Genomic DNA, 15,359 nt, shown 5'->3' on the forward strand with positions numbered 1-15,359 from the left:
GTTCTGATTGAACGTGTAGATCATCGCCCGGGTGGTTGTTTGGGCTCTAGCCTACATGAAGCCTTGGGTTTCAGGGACAAGAGTGAGAACGGTTACAGGGCCGCGATAGAAATAAGTAAGAGACGGTTAGAGTATTGGTGGCGGAGAAATAAGGATAAATTACAAAATAAATAATGGGGAAACTAAGCCCTCTAGCACTTAGAAGTAAAGTGAAGTGTCGGATCGGCCTAGTTGGTATTCCATTATTAAACTACTCAGCGCAGTTTTTTTTTTTGTTTCTGCATAAGCATGTGACCTTATCTTTTCTGTAAGCTATATATTTGTACGTTATTGTAATAAAATTCAGTCGGAAGTCTGCGCTTGTCCTCGTCAATTCTGTGTGCGCTGTGTCTACCTTTTGCGCTGAGCAGTTTATTAAACTCCTCATGTCGCTTGTCGCAAGGCGCAAAAGTTGGGCAGCGAGTTTTTTTTTTTAATGGAAAGAAAGGTTTAATTGAAGTAAACAGGTATATTAGGCTGCATTAAAAGATAACGAATTTTTTTTTTAGCATTGTGGCGCACAGATCAACGCCCCGTTATACAGGGGACGCTTATATCATCCATCCAGCCCACCCAGTCTTATAATAATTATCGAATTTTACGAGCCAAGGATGATATACTCATGAGGCAGATGTTCCCTCTCCCTCCCTTGAACAAATAAGACTTTAAACACTGGGTAAGATGAAACTATAATGTACGAAAACTGGCAGCGTAATTAAGATAGAAAACGCGCTCACCTTGAATCGCTCGACGATGACCTCGACCTCTTGCGGCTTGAGGCGCAGCAGGTTGCAGAGGTCCTCCTTGGTGGGGCCCTCGCAGCCAGCGACGAGCGAGGCGAGCGCGCTGGTCAGCGCGATGGGTGACACGATGATGTTCCACTGGACGCGGGAAGGCACGTCCAGCATACACGACAGCAGGGACACCGCCAGCCGGTTCAGCAGCCGGCCGCAGTCCTGCACCGGCTGCAGCTCGGGCGCAGGTCCCGCTGTATACGCACGTGCATGGACCACGATGGACTGTTAGACCAGGAATATTTCTATACGCGTGCTGTCTTACGCTATCGTTAAAGGGACACTAAAGAGAAAACCGATCTTTCTCGAGAAAAACCTGACAATGGGCTATTTGGTTAAACATGATCAACTTGCCTTGCTCCAACTCCAAAAAAAAAAAAGAAGAAAGACTCGCATATATACACTTAGGTGATGTGTTTCGAATGTGTCTTTATTTGCCCTGTACAGTTCTCTTGCGCAAAAAAAAGATCGATTTTTCTCATATTAGTAAATTACCCTTCCGCAATTCCACTATTACCACGCTTGGCACGACAAAACGCTTGGTCAGCGAGAAAACGCGCAAAAAGAAAATGTGGGTGGCGACGCCACCTTTAAGTTTCCGCACCAGTCGCCGTGACGTCATAGATTTTGACGGCGTCCACTGGGACCTATACGTCGTTCCTAATCGGTAACAAATGAAGTACATTGTCCTATGAGGGGGCCAAGGACTTAACATGCCAAGTTTCGGAAAATTTCGTCGAGCCAATGTCGCCAAAATACGAAAAAATTCACTTTGAAATCCGTGACGCCACGCGCGAAGATTTCGGCGAGAAATTTAAAAATGATACTTCGACCTTAATTTCTTCCTCTATCAATATGCCTATAGAGAGTGAAATTAACAAAATCGGTGTTTTCAGAGTACTATTTATCAATCTAAACCGATTGATTGTGTAGACCGATTGAATTGTGTAAACCGATTGATTGTTTCGCTTATTAGTATCCCTTTAAGACGACTCGGAAGGCGAGAGCCTTAGCGCCGATGCATTTTAAAGGCACTGTAGGCCCGGCTACAGTGTCCTCCTTATACCCGCTTTCCATTATCCCCTGACCCTATCGGGCGCCTGCTAACGGCCGCCTGCATACGAGTAATGAATTCCACTCGTAAATCTAAAACGAATCCATATACAGTGAAACCTCGGTGATACGATCACAGCTCATACGAATATCGGGGTGATACGAATTTTTCGTTGGTCCCCGCCAAGGCCCATTGGCCTGCAATGTAATGGAGTACGGATGCTGCGAACCGATTTTCACCCAGCGACGTTTGATACGAACGTTCGCTAACACATGTACGAAGAGGTGCTGTCCGTTCTGTCGCGGAAGACGCGCCAAGCAAGTGCGAGCGCGGGAACGCAAGCGTGGGCATGCGCGCCGCACCGCCAAATTGTCAGAATCACGGTGTAAGAAAACCACTTACGGTCAGAATAAACCTTCAAGACGCGTCACGGCCTCCGACTGTTGCGGATCACAACGCACCTGGTTCATTAATTAAATGCACGCGTACGGGCGGTATATTGACGAGTGCTAGTATGATTGGCCGACATCTAAAAACTTAACTGACAATCATTCAGAATTCTTCCTGACGTTTCCGCAGCCCTGACAAACAATAAATAAAAATGTACGCCAGCTTTCTTTTGTCGCATGATAATTTTCCATGCTTTCTGGTGATACGAATTTCGGATGATACGAATATTTTTGGTGGTCCCGTGAGATTCGTATCACCGAGGTTTCACTGTATTGGAGTCCTGGCAGGGGTTCCGTACGGAACATCTCACCAGGACTCCACAGTTATGCATGGATCCCTTTCTATTTGCGGATCGGCATGAACTCCGTAAGAAAATCCGGATGGATTTTTTTGTGGCTTCGTGCTACAAACGGGTGTAGGTTCCGATTTTCTTTTTTCCCCTTTCATGAGCAATGCCTTTAAGCCAACACTTACTCTGACGTCGCGATGACGCGTGGAGCTGACGCACTTTTCTATTTTGGCTTCAGTCGTGTTGTGGTTATGCCGTCTCCTAATTTTTCCTTCCTCCGTGTTGTCAGGGCTAGCTTCGTGTCGTATTGCTGTCTTCACAAGTCAGCGGCGTCACCCCGCCTTCGGAGTGTTAACACTGCCGATCGAGTGCATGAACGAGACTATTTCTTTAATCGCGAAGGCGATCGACTGCTGCGCTTCGGTCGCCTGGGCGGGGCCTCTCGGGGATTGTTAAAGGGGCCCTGCAACACTTTGCCAAGTAGTCATCGAATGACTGAATTCATTAAAGGAGTTCACTGCCTCACGAATCGACTGCCGCAAATTTTTTAGAATCCTTCAAGTAGGAGCGGAGTTACAGGGCTTTGCCGCACGCTTTAAAGGGAAACTAAAGAGCAGAACGTTTTTTCTCATATTAGTAAAGTACTCTTTCACGATACCAAAAACACCACGCTTGCTGCGAGAAGACGCTTAGTAAGCGAGAAAACGCGCAAAAACAAAATGTGGGTGGCGACGCCACCTTGAAGTTTCCGCACCATTTGCCGTGACGTCACTTGTTTCGACTACTAGAGACTACGTAGTTCCTAATTTGTAAAAATGAAGTGCATTGTGCTCTGAGGGGGCCATAGACTTAACATACCAAGTTTGGGGTAATTTTGTTGAGCCAGTGGCGCCTAAATGCGATATGTATACACTTTGAAATCCGTGACGTCATGCGGGGAGATTTCGGCGCGCGCGACATTTAAAAACGAAACTTTGGGCTTGATTTTCTCCTCTATTGATAAACCTATGATGTCGAAATTAAAGACATTAGAGTTCTTAGAGCACAATTTATCGATATAAACCGATTCATTGTTTCTCTTTAGTGTCCCCTTAAGAGCTTTCTCTCTCCTTTCGTAGCAGGGAGCGCGCTCAAAGCTTCGCCAGGGGCGATGACAATGGGGCAACAAGCTACGTCCGTTCGACAGCGCATGACCATGAGATTTTTTTTCCTTTTTTTTCTTTTCTGCCAACTCGCGGCTTGCTTTCACTGTGATCGCGAACGCCCGCGCGGGCACGTGGCAGCACCCCGCGGCGGCCGCGATGCAGCTCACGATGTTCAAATCAGCCAGTGGCCGTGGACTTTGGGTTTATGACGCGGTCATTTGGGTTTATGGCATTATTTGTTGGGAGGGAGCGATTTCTAGCTGACTTTGAGAACTGTAAATTCCAGTATGCTCTCGGAGGGCCCCTTTAAGTTGTATCTGATATAGTTTTTATTCTATTGCAAACATTCTATCTACTTTAGTATAATTTCTATCTCCATGTTACACTTGCCTTCCGCTGCTGTCGCCGCCGCCACCTCCGCCGCCGCTGGTGCTGCGGTCGTCGTTGCCGCTGGTGCTGAGGTCGTTGCCGCTGGCTCCTTGCCGTCCTTCACGGAACTGACCGACGGCGTCGGGCTAACATTGGCGGTCGCCTTGGCCGGCGGCGGTTGTTCGCCGTCCGGTGGCGGCTGCGGCACGGGCGAGGCGGCCGGCGCTGCCGTCGCGGGCGCCGGCGGCGGCCGAGGATCCTGGCCCTTCCCGGTCGGCGCAGTCGGGTTCGAAGACGACGCCATCTGAGCGGATGTGAAGTGAAACACGCTCGAGGTCATGGAGGGCTAGAGCGCAGCAAGGACTAATTCGAAGTCCTCGACTTACCCGCGGCTCTACAGTACACTTTGGCGACGAGGATGGGATCAAAACATAGTGTATAGCCGAGGAGAAGGCGAGGCCTTCGAAGGTAGGCCTAATGGTCGGGGCGCGACGCGCCGCAGCCCTAAAGATAACGTGCCACTCCCTTGCACGGTGTCGAATACAAGGCTTATTTGTTCAATAGCCGGAGAGGGAAGAGTTGCACAGCGTGACACGCTGCGCCAACGGTCATGTTCAAAAGGCACAAAAATACACACTGAGCTAGGGCAGAGTGGCACCAGCGGTTCGACAATTTTAAAACCGAAACTTAAATACAACAGCCTCCTCCACAGGGGGTCCGAGTTATGTGTCACGCGACCAGCAAGCATGGCTCGGCAGAGAAAGTGGACCTCACTGAGACTCACTCAAGGAACATATTTCGCGCGTAAAGCTCACTCGGACTCGCTAACAGCTTTCTCAACCGGACTCACTCTGACCAAGTGTCGCCAAAACTTTCCTCAACCGGACTCACTCGTACTCAAGCTCACTCAAGCTCAAGCTCGTACTCGCGGCTCGATCTTAGTCTGAACGAGTCGACTCATGAGTGAGTTTGCCGACCTATGCCTATAAGTGACAGTAAGTACGTATTTGGCGTACTCATTAGGGAGGTCTTGTGGGTTCAATTGGGGGCGACGCAGCGAGCCATGGAAAGGGAAATGATAGGTGTATCCTTAGGGACAAGGAGATAGCGGGGTGGGTCAGAGAACAAACGGGTGTTAAGGATACCTTAGTCGAAATCAAGACTGGATTCCAGACTGGAACAGACTGGATTCCAAGAGAAGCCAAGCGCGCGAGGGTGAGTCGGAAAGTTATGTAGGTGGGCAGGGGGGATTGAGAATTTCGCGGGGATAACGGGGCCGCAGCAAGCACAGAACACCTTTACACAAATACCTTAATAAAAAACCTTAAACAAACACCTTAAACAAAAAAAGACTTAAAACGGGATTAATTGGCGAAACACGGGAGAGGCCTTTGCCCTGCAGTGGGTGTGATTAGGCTGACGATATACTATAAGGCAGGGGTCTCAAACACGCGGCCCGTGGGCCGCATTCGGCCCGCGGACCATTCTTTAACGGCCCGCTCATGACTCTCTTCGTCCTATATAAAGTGTCCTAATGAGGTGCACTTGCATGGCCGATTTCAAACATTTTTTTTTTTATCGTTAGGCACCTCACGTGGCCACTAAGTTTTGAAACGTAACAGTGAAACAAGATCACTATGTTTTAGAATCGGCGTCCAGATTTTAGTCATTCTGGAGGTCGGTATCGGTATGTTTGAATCCTGACGACAAATCCTCTTCAGAAGCGACCCATACATGAGATACTCGAAAGCCCGCGGGCCGCATGCGGCCCGTGGCTTCACAATGGAATAAAATGTTCGTGACCTTACTAAAAAAAAATACCTTTATTATGTACTCGCCTATAGCTATTAATAACGCTTTGTTCGGGTAAGCTATATAGAAGGGACCACTGGTCTCAAGCAAGGCACCCCATGCGGTCAGCGTGCATTGAAACATAACGGTCCAACAAAATCAACGTATTTCAGAATCGCCGTCCAGATTTGAGTCAATCTAGATATCACTATCGATATGTTTCTCGAATCCTGACGTCAAATCCCCTAGAGAAATTATCCTCGTGTGAGCTATGGGAAATGCGTTCTTTCAAATGGCAGAGTTAGGCGACATTTTGTTCGACAACCTCCCCCCCACCCTCCACCCCTCCATCCCTTCCTGCTTCAAGCTGCTTCACTGTTCACTGTACTTGCCCTTCCGCGACTAAATTTCGGGACTGCGGCCTGCTATAGTTGAGGCGAGCTTGAGGCCCCTGAGGTATAGTGTGAGCACTCACCAGGTGGGTTGTTCTGCAGGTGCCCCGCGGATGTATAACCTCGACGTCGAGTCGAGGCGACGGTCGTGTACGAGACGGTGGGGTGAGCCTCGGACAGGGGGCAGCGCACGCGTCAACGCTGCGGTTCTCGGCCGAACTGGGGTTTGGGCCGCGGGCGGACGCGTCGCCGACGTTGTTGGTTTCCACTGCGAGCCTAGTGCACGAGCCGCCGCGTGCACCGTCTTCTTGTCGATGACACTGTGGATCCTTGAAAGGAGCAGAAGAAGATAATGTTTAATGAAGAATGCCTTGTACATATGAATAATGCCTCGTACAGGGGGCCCGAATCTTCGTCAAGTGGGAATTGCCACTTTTTAAATGCGAATGCATTTCTTATACCCTTGTCACACGGGTAGTCTAACCACAGTTAAGAACGACGGCCGTTAAGTCGAACGGCTGTTGTACCTTGTCACACGACAACCCTAACCGCAGTTAATCCGCTAACGGCCGTTTTTGTAAACGGAGGTAGGCAACCCCTGTTAGCGCCGTAAACTGACAACATGGCTGCCTCCATGTCGGACGCGAGCAGCTCGGCTCCCAGCGAAATATCGAGCCAAAAGCGTGTCAACTGGACCGTTGCGACGATGGAGGCGTTGATACGCATTTGGGAAGATAAATTACCGGCTTTGAGGTACCAGTTTGTCCGTGCTGCAAAAATATCGTGTGCATTGAGATTGATACATCGCAGCGTTCGTTCATTGAACAGGGCTTCACGCTATTTGATAGACGCGCATCAAAACACGCTGCTGACGCGTCCGTAATCGAGCGTGAAGCCCTGTACAAGGCGGTATAATAGCGGTGTTGCACGAACGCAGCCATGTATGAACTAAAGAACGCTTGGAAGCGCTGAAAACGTGTGACAGCGCCTCTGTCTGGTTTACGGTAACTCTGGTTACGTCCGTTAACTGCAGTTGGGGATAACAGCGGTTAAGCTTACCCGTGTGACAAGGGTATTAGTCGGGCTATGTTAGGCGTCCGGCGTTGTCCGCGCGCCGGCAGGTGTTATCTCTCCGCTCTCACTCCCTCTCCCATAACAACAGCTGCGGGCGCGCGCGCTTATCCTCGCCCCTAGCAGCCGGAGCATGTGGTGCGAGAGAGTGTAGGAGAGGGTAGGTGCAGTGCTTCGCCACTCCTTCTCTCGCCGTTCGCTCTCTCTCCTCCCTGCGCCCCACTCTCCCGTCCGCTCGCGCCTCACTCTCGACCGTTTGCTGGCTGGGCGCCTCTCAAGAACATCCGGAAATGTGTGCTCGAGACGCCGCTGTGAAACGCCAACGGCGACCACAAGGCTGATATTATGGCCGTCAGGTACAATGACAACACAAACAGGTGCTGATGAATGTGTAAATAAATGGTTACGGTACGAATCCTCGTCTGGTCATTAATTTACGCCATTAAAATTACTACGCCGTGTACTCTCGGCGCAAGAAATGCATTCGCATTTTCTCACGATTCCCTTCAGGGAGGTGGGGGCATTTTTGTTCGGGCCTTCCTCCATTCTTACGGAAATAAATTGAAACTAAAAGAGAAAGGATCGATTCCAGATTGTTCTGGTCAGAGGAATACAGATGTCTGGTCTGCTCGAAATTGCACAATTTTTTAATACATTAGCTGTCATTTCTTTTTTTTTTCTTCAATATCTTTTCTTTAATTTAGTTTTTTTTATTATTACGATACGCATTCTTGAGCAATCCCCCAGAGGGGGTATGTGCATAATTTTGAGGAAACAAACAAACAAAAAGTATGAGAAGTCAGCCTGGAAAGCGTTCCACATTGTTCTGATCAGATAAACACAGCTGTCCGGTCTGCTCGAAAGAGAAGAATTTCGTTATTGTATAGCTGTTATTTTCTTTTTTTTTTCACTTTTTATATTAATAAGCGTTATTGTAGTTATCATCGAAATGTTATGATACGCAGTCTTGGCCAGTCCCCCAGAGGGGATATGTGCCATAGTTTTGACGACAAACAAACAAACAAGGCGTGTTTGTAGCCTGCTATCCCTCATGCGGGTAAGGGAACAATGGGTTGGAAAGTTATACAGGTGGCCAGGTGGGATTAAGAATTTCACGGGGATAGCGTGGCCACAGCAAGCGCAGGACACTTTGCCACAAATACCTCAAACACCTTAAACCTTAAACAAATAAACACCTTAACACGGGGTTAATTGGCGAATCACGGGAGAGGCTTTCTGCCCTGTAGTGGGCGTGAATAGGCCACTGGCATAATATAGGGCAGGGGTCTCAAACACGCGCTCCACAGGCCGCGTGCTTGCAATGAGTCACTGTACACACACTATATCCTGCGCGGAGACGTGTACTACGCTCGTTGTAACGGTACACAATGCCTATTACCCGCACAAACGCAAAATGAAGAAATATGCTTCAGCAGAGCGCATTTCTTCATTTTGTATTTGAAGAAATGAAGAAAGGAGCGATCTTAAAAAAAATCGTCATTGAGCTTTTATGAAGGAGAGTTTGTCAACATGCAACACAAAGTAAATCTTTTTACACCGAAGCTGTTTTATACCCTTGTCTGTGCCGTCGTCGTCGTCGTCGTCTGCGTTGCAGTCGAGTATTCTACCATAGAGCCACGCTGGTGCTTCAAACTTACTTGCAAAAAAGACCCTATACAGGCGTCATGTCGGGCAAGGAATCGCGTTACTTTATGTACGAAGGTTGTACCGAAAGTAAGGTTCCCATATTTTTTACAAATGGAAGACATTGTGTATTGTCATTAATTCATACATCGTTGAAAAGATTACACTTTTGTCTATTTTTCAACATAGTCTCATAGTCTCCATTTTTTCTCGACACACTTTTGAAACCGGTGCTCCAGCTGTTGTATTCCTCAGTCGAAGACGTCTCCCGCCAACCCGTTGGGGAAGCATGTGACCTCTGCTCGGACTTCATCCTCGCTCTTGAAGCGTTTGCCACCTAAAGGCCCGAACACACGTACGCGTTGCAGCGCGTCAACGCGTGACTTCCTGACGCGGCGCCGCGCCCTCCCCCAAGGGGGGAGAGGGCGCGCGGCTACGCGAAGCTGCGCGCCCTCCCTCTCCATATGGAGAGGGCGGGGCGTCGCGTCAAAAAGTTAAGGCCCGAACACACATACGCGTTGCAGCGCGTCGACGCGTGACTTTTTGACGCGGCGTCGCGCCCTCTCCCTGTGGAGAGGGAGGGCGCGCAGCTTCGCGTAGCCGCGCGCCCTCCCTCTCCATATGGAGAGGGCGGGGCGCCGCGTCAAAAAGTTACGCGTTGACGCGTTGCAACGCGTACGTGTGTTCGGCCCTTAAGCGTTCCTTTACCTTTGGGGAAGAGCAGATAATCGCTGGGGTCTAAGTACGGGCTGTACCGGGGATGGGGCATAAGAGTCCACCTAAATTTCTTCGAAAGCTCCTGTGTTTGATGAGCGACGTGGGGTCGAGCGTTGTCGTGAACAAGCACTACTCCCTCCGTCAGTCGTCCTCTCCGGCGATTCTGGATTGCTCGCCGGAGTTTGGGCAATGTTTCACTGACGAGATTGTTGTATTGTTTCAAGGGTATAATGAAACATCCATGTTTCATCTCCCGTCACGATAGAGTCCAACAACTGCTCCTTGTTGCCTCCCCCCTCACATTGTTGAAGAAACTTGCGAGCACAGTCAAGGCGTTTCTCCTTGTGTCCGTCAGTCAGCATCCGGGAGACCCAGCGAGCACACAGCTTGCGATAACCCAACGTTTCTCTTAAAGTTCTTTCATCTGTGCCGTGGGAAGCTTCAGGAATGCGTTCAACAAGTTCACGGACAGTGACCCTCCGATCTTTGAGCAGCTCACTGTTGATCTCCTGGACAATCGCATCCGAAACCAGCGGTCTTCCACTCCGTTCTTCATCGTGAACTTCCGCGCGATCCTCAGCAAAAGCCCTGCGCCATTTGACGTGTGAATGGACATGCACTCTTCGCCATAAACCTCAGTCAGCTGCCGATAAATCTCCACCGGCGGTAACTTTCTCGCGTGGAGAAAACGGATTACTGCTCGAACCTCGCACTTGGCGGGGACGGCGATCAACACTTCCATCACGGCTGACGGCTGCCAAGCTAACACTGAGCGACGTAGCGAATCACGGACGGGCGGGCTCGAGAGAGGGGGAATCACCGCGCACGGCACTGTTGTCGGATTTAGCCTAGCACCTTTCCTCGAGGCTGTAGCTCAGTGGGAACCTTACTTTTGGTTAATAAAGCGTGGCAGAAGAGTAGTGTAACAACCAGTCATCACACAATGCTAATTGCGCAACGAGTGTGTGGTTTAATGCTTCCCACCCACAGGAAAGCACTCAGCCATAATTCTTCATCGTCATCAGCCACATGCACCATCAACAATGTGCACATAATGCCTTATAGGTGTGTAGCGGGTGCCCCGCTTATCCGCAGAAAGACGAATAATGGTGTAGTGGGTGTTGTCCTACTTCACAAAAATTATGATTTATGGCGTAGTCGATACCTTGCGAATAGCCAAAACTTCAAACATATTTGGTCTTGCGCGACCACGAAGCGGCGCTCAGAAATCACGTTAGGCAGTATCGTAATCGTCGGTGATTTTTTTTTTTTTTTTTGCACGCCTATGCTTTGGTATACCGCGCGAAGTTCTGGCCAGTGACGCTGGGCTCATAAAGCGTGTCAGGACCTTCTGGACAATGTGGTGGCTATGGGTTGCAACTCTACGCCGACAGCTGCAGAATATCAAGTCAGGAAGGCACTTCCAAGCACTTTCGTCGCAGTCACTGTAAAATACGGACCCCATGAAGTTGGTAAAGGTTTACTACGCAAGATGATTGCGCGCGCTAAACATGCAGTTTTTCTCTCTTTCTCTCCAATTTTCTTCTCCCTTCTACAGTTGCAGGGTAGCTTATCGGGCTCAGCCCTGGCTAACCTCCCTGCCTTTGTTTTATCCTTATTCTCCTCCTTCTAATCTCACCCGCTAACGAACAAGATTCTGACAACGTGGCCATCTCTCCTACTCTTCCGCCTAATTTACCCATTTACGTACGATGGTGAGAGATAAAAACATTTTAACACAGCTTGCGTAGCCTACAAAATGACGTAGTCGTGCGTGAGCCGTTGGTCCATAGCTTCTTGCATACAATGGAGCACCGCCTCCACTTTGGTGTAATATAGGAAGCCGTGTTACTGAGGTGGATACAGTGATTCCACTCCTGCGCCAACTGCGCCAAAGTGCGCCAAATTGTATTTATTGCGCCATCCTGATAATATCGACGAAAATTGCGCCAAACTGCTCCAAAGTCTCGGGTTTGGGGGCGTCTGTCACCGGCAATCGCACGGTCGGCGCGTCAGAACATGTGCAGCTTGATCTTGGGGCTGCCAAAGTCGCAACCATGGACCAAAAATTATTCCGCTGAATATATAGCGCTCGCGCGTGCGTCCCGAATAAGCTACGATGCCATGCACGGTGCCGACGCGACGCAGCTTCTGTTCTGCAAGTCGGCTCGACAGCAAAACGCGCTCTCCGCAGAGGCTCGTGACGTCTAGGCATCTCGGTAGCGAGAAAGTGCGACGGCGATTCATCGGCGGACGTCGTCTGTTCTAGAAACGCTGCTGATAGCTCGTTTCAAGCGTCGCACGGCACGTAAGGAAAACAATGTTCAGTAATAACTACATGTGTGCTGCTAAAATGTCTGTCACTTCTGTTTCCGGACATCGCGGAATGAAATCTGGGATCGCTAGCAGTATATATATGGAACAATATCGAATTTTCCTTGCTTCGCGTTTATGGAAGAGCACGCGAACGGTGGAAACGCGTTCACACTTTTCCTCAGATATACTTTATGCATGGATCTTCATTCGGAAGAGCTTTTTCGTAATTGCTTATACCAGCACGTCCGAGTTTAATCACTCTGCGGTAAATACCCCCTAAAAGGCCCTGCCCTTTCGAGCTCACGTGCTAGGGTTCCCATTCGAATTTTTTGCTTGCTTTTTAAAAGTTTCATCTCATTAATAAAAGCATATATCCTTGTCGGAGCAGCCGCAAATACGCAGCTGTCAGTAGCGGGCCCGTCGCTGACGGCCTATAGTGAAGCGGCTACCCCATGTTACACGTCCGCCCCTCGCTTTCGGGGGTCAATAGCTGACGGGTAAAAAAACTCAGTTTCGCTTAAGGGCGAAGCAATGAATGCGATACCAACAAATTGTATTGTTAAACGAAGTAACGCTAACAGCTAACTCTTTTGGATTCGATCTCGCGTAACTCAACAAAACACTGGTTTAAGGGAATATGGCCGCTCCAGGAACCGAAGCGTTTTCTTGCTCTGAGTTCTCTAAACACGAAGTAACCGTTGAGAGCACAGCAAGTTTACGAGCCGTCTCCTGATGCCTCGAGATGGCGCGCGCGCAAGCGACTGCGCCCTTCGAACGATGCGGTCCCCTCTCCCCCCCCCCCGCTCCCCTGGCGTCCTTTCATGCTCCTTACGAAAGACGGGCGGGGCGTTTCCTCTATGTTTGATGAGCAATCGACGGCAGGCCCGTACGCGGGAAGATGTGATCTCATGCGCTGTCCGTGCGACGGGGACAGACGGCCGGCTAGCTTAATCTCCGCTTCAGCCGCGTTCGTCGCCAGCGCTCGCGAGCTTTTACCCGCGCCTAGAATGCGCGTGGTGATGTCATTAATTTGGTCTTTATACAGAAAATTACGGCAATGGCGACGACAAAAATCCGCGGAGAGCGTCCATATAATTGTTATCACAATAAACATTTAAAAAAAGTTGAGGAGCCATTTCACTCTGTGAAGTGGAAGATAAGCGAAGCTGTTTCGTGCATGGCAAGGAGGTGACATGGTGGAGGACAGTTTGGTATGTAAGGCCAGATTGTTAACGTTCAATACGCAATATTAATGCGAAAGCATCAGATGCTTTATCAAACACGAAAATTGACCGTCGGCGGCGTCAATCGATTGATGCAAAAAATAATCATGTGATGGCGCCATCATCACGTCATAGATCGTCAAAACTTGTGGCGTCATCATGGCGTCATATATCGTGATGTCACGTGATGACGCCATCACGACATCGTCGCTTTACACTGCTTCCGTAATCGGTGCGCCGATCATGGAGCTAGCGCAAAACCAGGTGAGGTGCAGAAAGGTTGCAGAGAAGGAGGGGGAGGATCAACCCGTCGATCGAGAAGAAAAAGAACCTGGCTTTCGCCTAGGAGTTTTCTTAGGGGAATTCATTAGGGACAGTGCGGCTCTTTGGCATTGAGGCACTGCTGTACATCACGGTGTTTGTCTACAATGTCTGCTAATAACCACATAGATGTATTTAGAGTGTTATTTCATAAAGTGCAATTTTATTGATCTGGTATTCTGTTTATTTGCTAGTGTCGAAAATAATCGCCGAAAAGGTTAATTCAGAACACTCAACTGCATGAGCCCTTATTTTTTCATTAGCGAGCGAAGTATCGAGTTCTCCTGAGATGATTTTTTCCATGAGAGTTGCAATGAATCGAAATATTTCTAGCCTTCATAAGAGCCCCATAGTAACATTCCGGTGCTTGAATGTTATTGCGATATGCTTCTGTAGTGCACTCCAGGATGTAAAATTCGCTGCTCCAGAGTGCTCCCAGATGCAGAATTATCTGCTCCAAAGTGCTCCAAGATGAAAATTTTGCTTCTCCAAAGTGCTCCAAAACGGAAATTTTGCTGCTCCAAAAATTGCTCCAAATCAGAAGTCCTCGGTAGCATCACTGTGGATAACAGCGTGAAAACCTCCCAAATAGTTGGGTATCCAGTGTCGTACTTAGGAGGCTAGATAGGAGGCTATCATAGCCCCTCCCTTCTTTTAACAATTAGGTGTATACATAAATGAACACACTCGGTCAGTACGTGCCACAGTCCGGTACACTGTCCAGCTTTTGGGTCGGGTCATCTCCGAGATGCGGTGCAAGCACACGGACACAAATTATCTGTAAATGTATGTCTGTTTCGTTATATCAATGACCTTTTTACATAGGTACAATAATTGTTTCATTTTTGTTGCTTTTGTTTGTCGCTGACTGTTCCCTCTAACAACAGACCGGACTGTAACTCTTCAGCAAGCTTAACTCGAACGCTCCGCAGCGTGTCCTGAAACGGTTTGATTGACGCCAGCGCCGCGTAGCTTTGGGGTTCTGTTGCCGAGATGTTACCAAGACATGCCGACATACTATCCAAGCATACTGAGGTATTATCTCGGCAACAGCGCCCAGTGCTTCGCGGCTGACATCGGTCAAACCAGTCCTGGCTACGTTGCGGAGCGTTGGAGTTCTTTCGGAACATGATACATGCACAAAGGCACTCAAAACCTGCGATATCGGAGGCTATGATAGCTCAAGCAGTGGCGACCGAATGAAGTGCCTACAGTCTAAGGACTGCACATATGGCATCTGCAAGGTCGTGTGTGAGGACGAACACTCGTTTTACTGGTGGTCGACGACAACAAGGACGTCGACTGCGGGCCGCCGCCGCTACTGTATCTTCTTGAAGTCCCTGACGACGCCGAGGAGCAGGATGCAGCCGTCGCCGGTGCTGCGCAACACGAAGATAAACGGGCGCGTCAGCTCGAACTCCACGTCGGCCGATCCGACCAGAGAAGACGTGGCGGCCTTCTCCTGTTCCTCCTTGCTCATCTTGTCCAATGGCTTGGTGGCCGCGGGCCTGCCTTCATCCAGCACCAGAGTCGCCTTATGGAGCAAATCTCCGAGACGTACTTCGCCGTCAGGCACCAAGTGGGTGAAGTCCGCGCTCGGCATGAACGCCTGCTTGACGCCCGCGTGGATCAGCGTCGTGTTCAGCGTGTACCTGAAAGTGATGTCACAACGAAACCGTACGGGCTGTTGTAGCCTTCGTGTTTGACGCACTCAAGAAAAAGGGTGTCTTATTGTGATAGCAAT

The 15,359-nt window shown here is 49.4% G+C and overlaps 2 protein-coding genes across 2 annotated transcripts in view; one reads left to right on the plus strand and one right to left on the minus strand.

The window, feature by feature from the left end:
* LOC119374742 (proteoglycan 4) overlaps positions 1-15,359 on the plus strand; it is a 213,212-nt gene that overhangs the window by 25,174 nt on the left and 172,679 nt on the right. The gene's annotated exons all lie outside the window — the stretch shown is intronic.
* On the minus strand, positions 21-10,311 carry LOC119375108 (translation initiation factor IF-2). The gene is made up of 5 exons (XM_049411163.1): positions 10,255-10,311; positions 6,407-6,652; positions 4,162-4,444; positions 777-1,027; positions 21-62 (listed from the first exon to the last, which is right to left on the minus strand). Exons 1-5 carry the CDS (start codon positions 10,309-10,311, stop codon positions 21-23), a joined length of 879 nt encoding a protein of 292 aa, XP_049267120.1.

Source organism: Rhipicephalus sanguineus, chromosome 11, assembly GCF_013339695.2.
Source record: "Rhipicephalus sanguineus isolate Rsan-2018 chromosome 11, BIME_Rsan_1.4, whole genome shotgun sequence".
Lineage (NCBI taxonomy): Eukaryota > Metazoa > Arthropoda > Arachnida > Ixodida > Ixodidae > Rhipicephalus > Rhipicephalus sanguineus.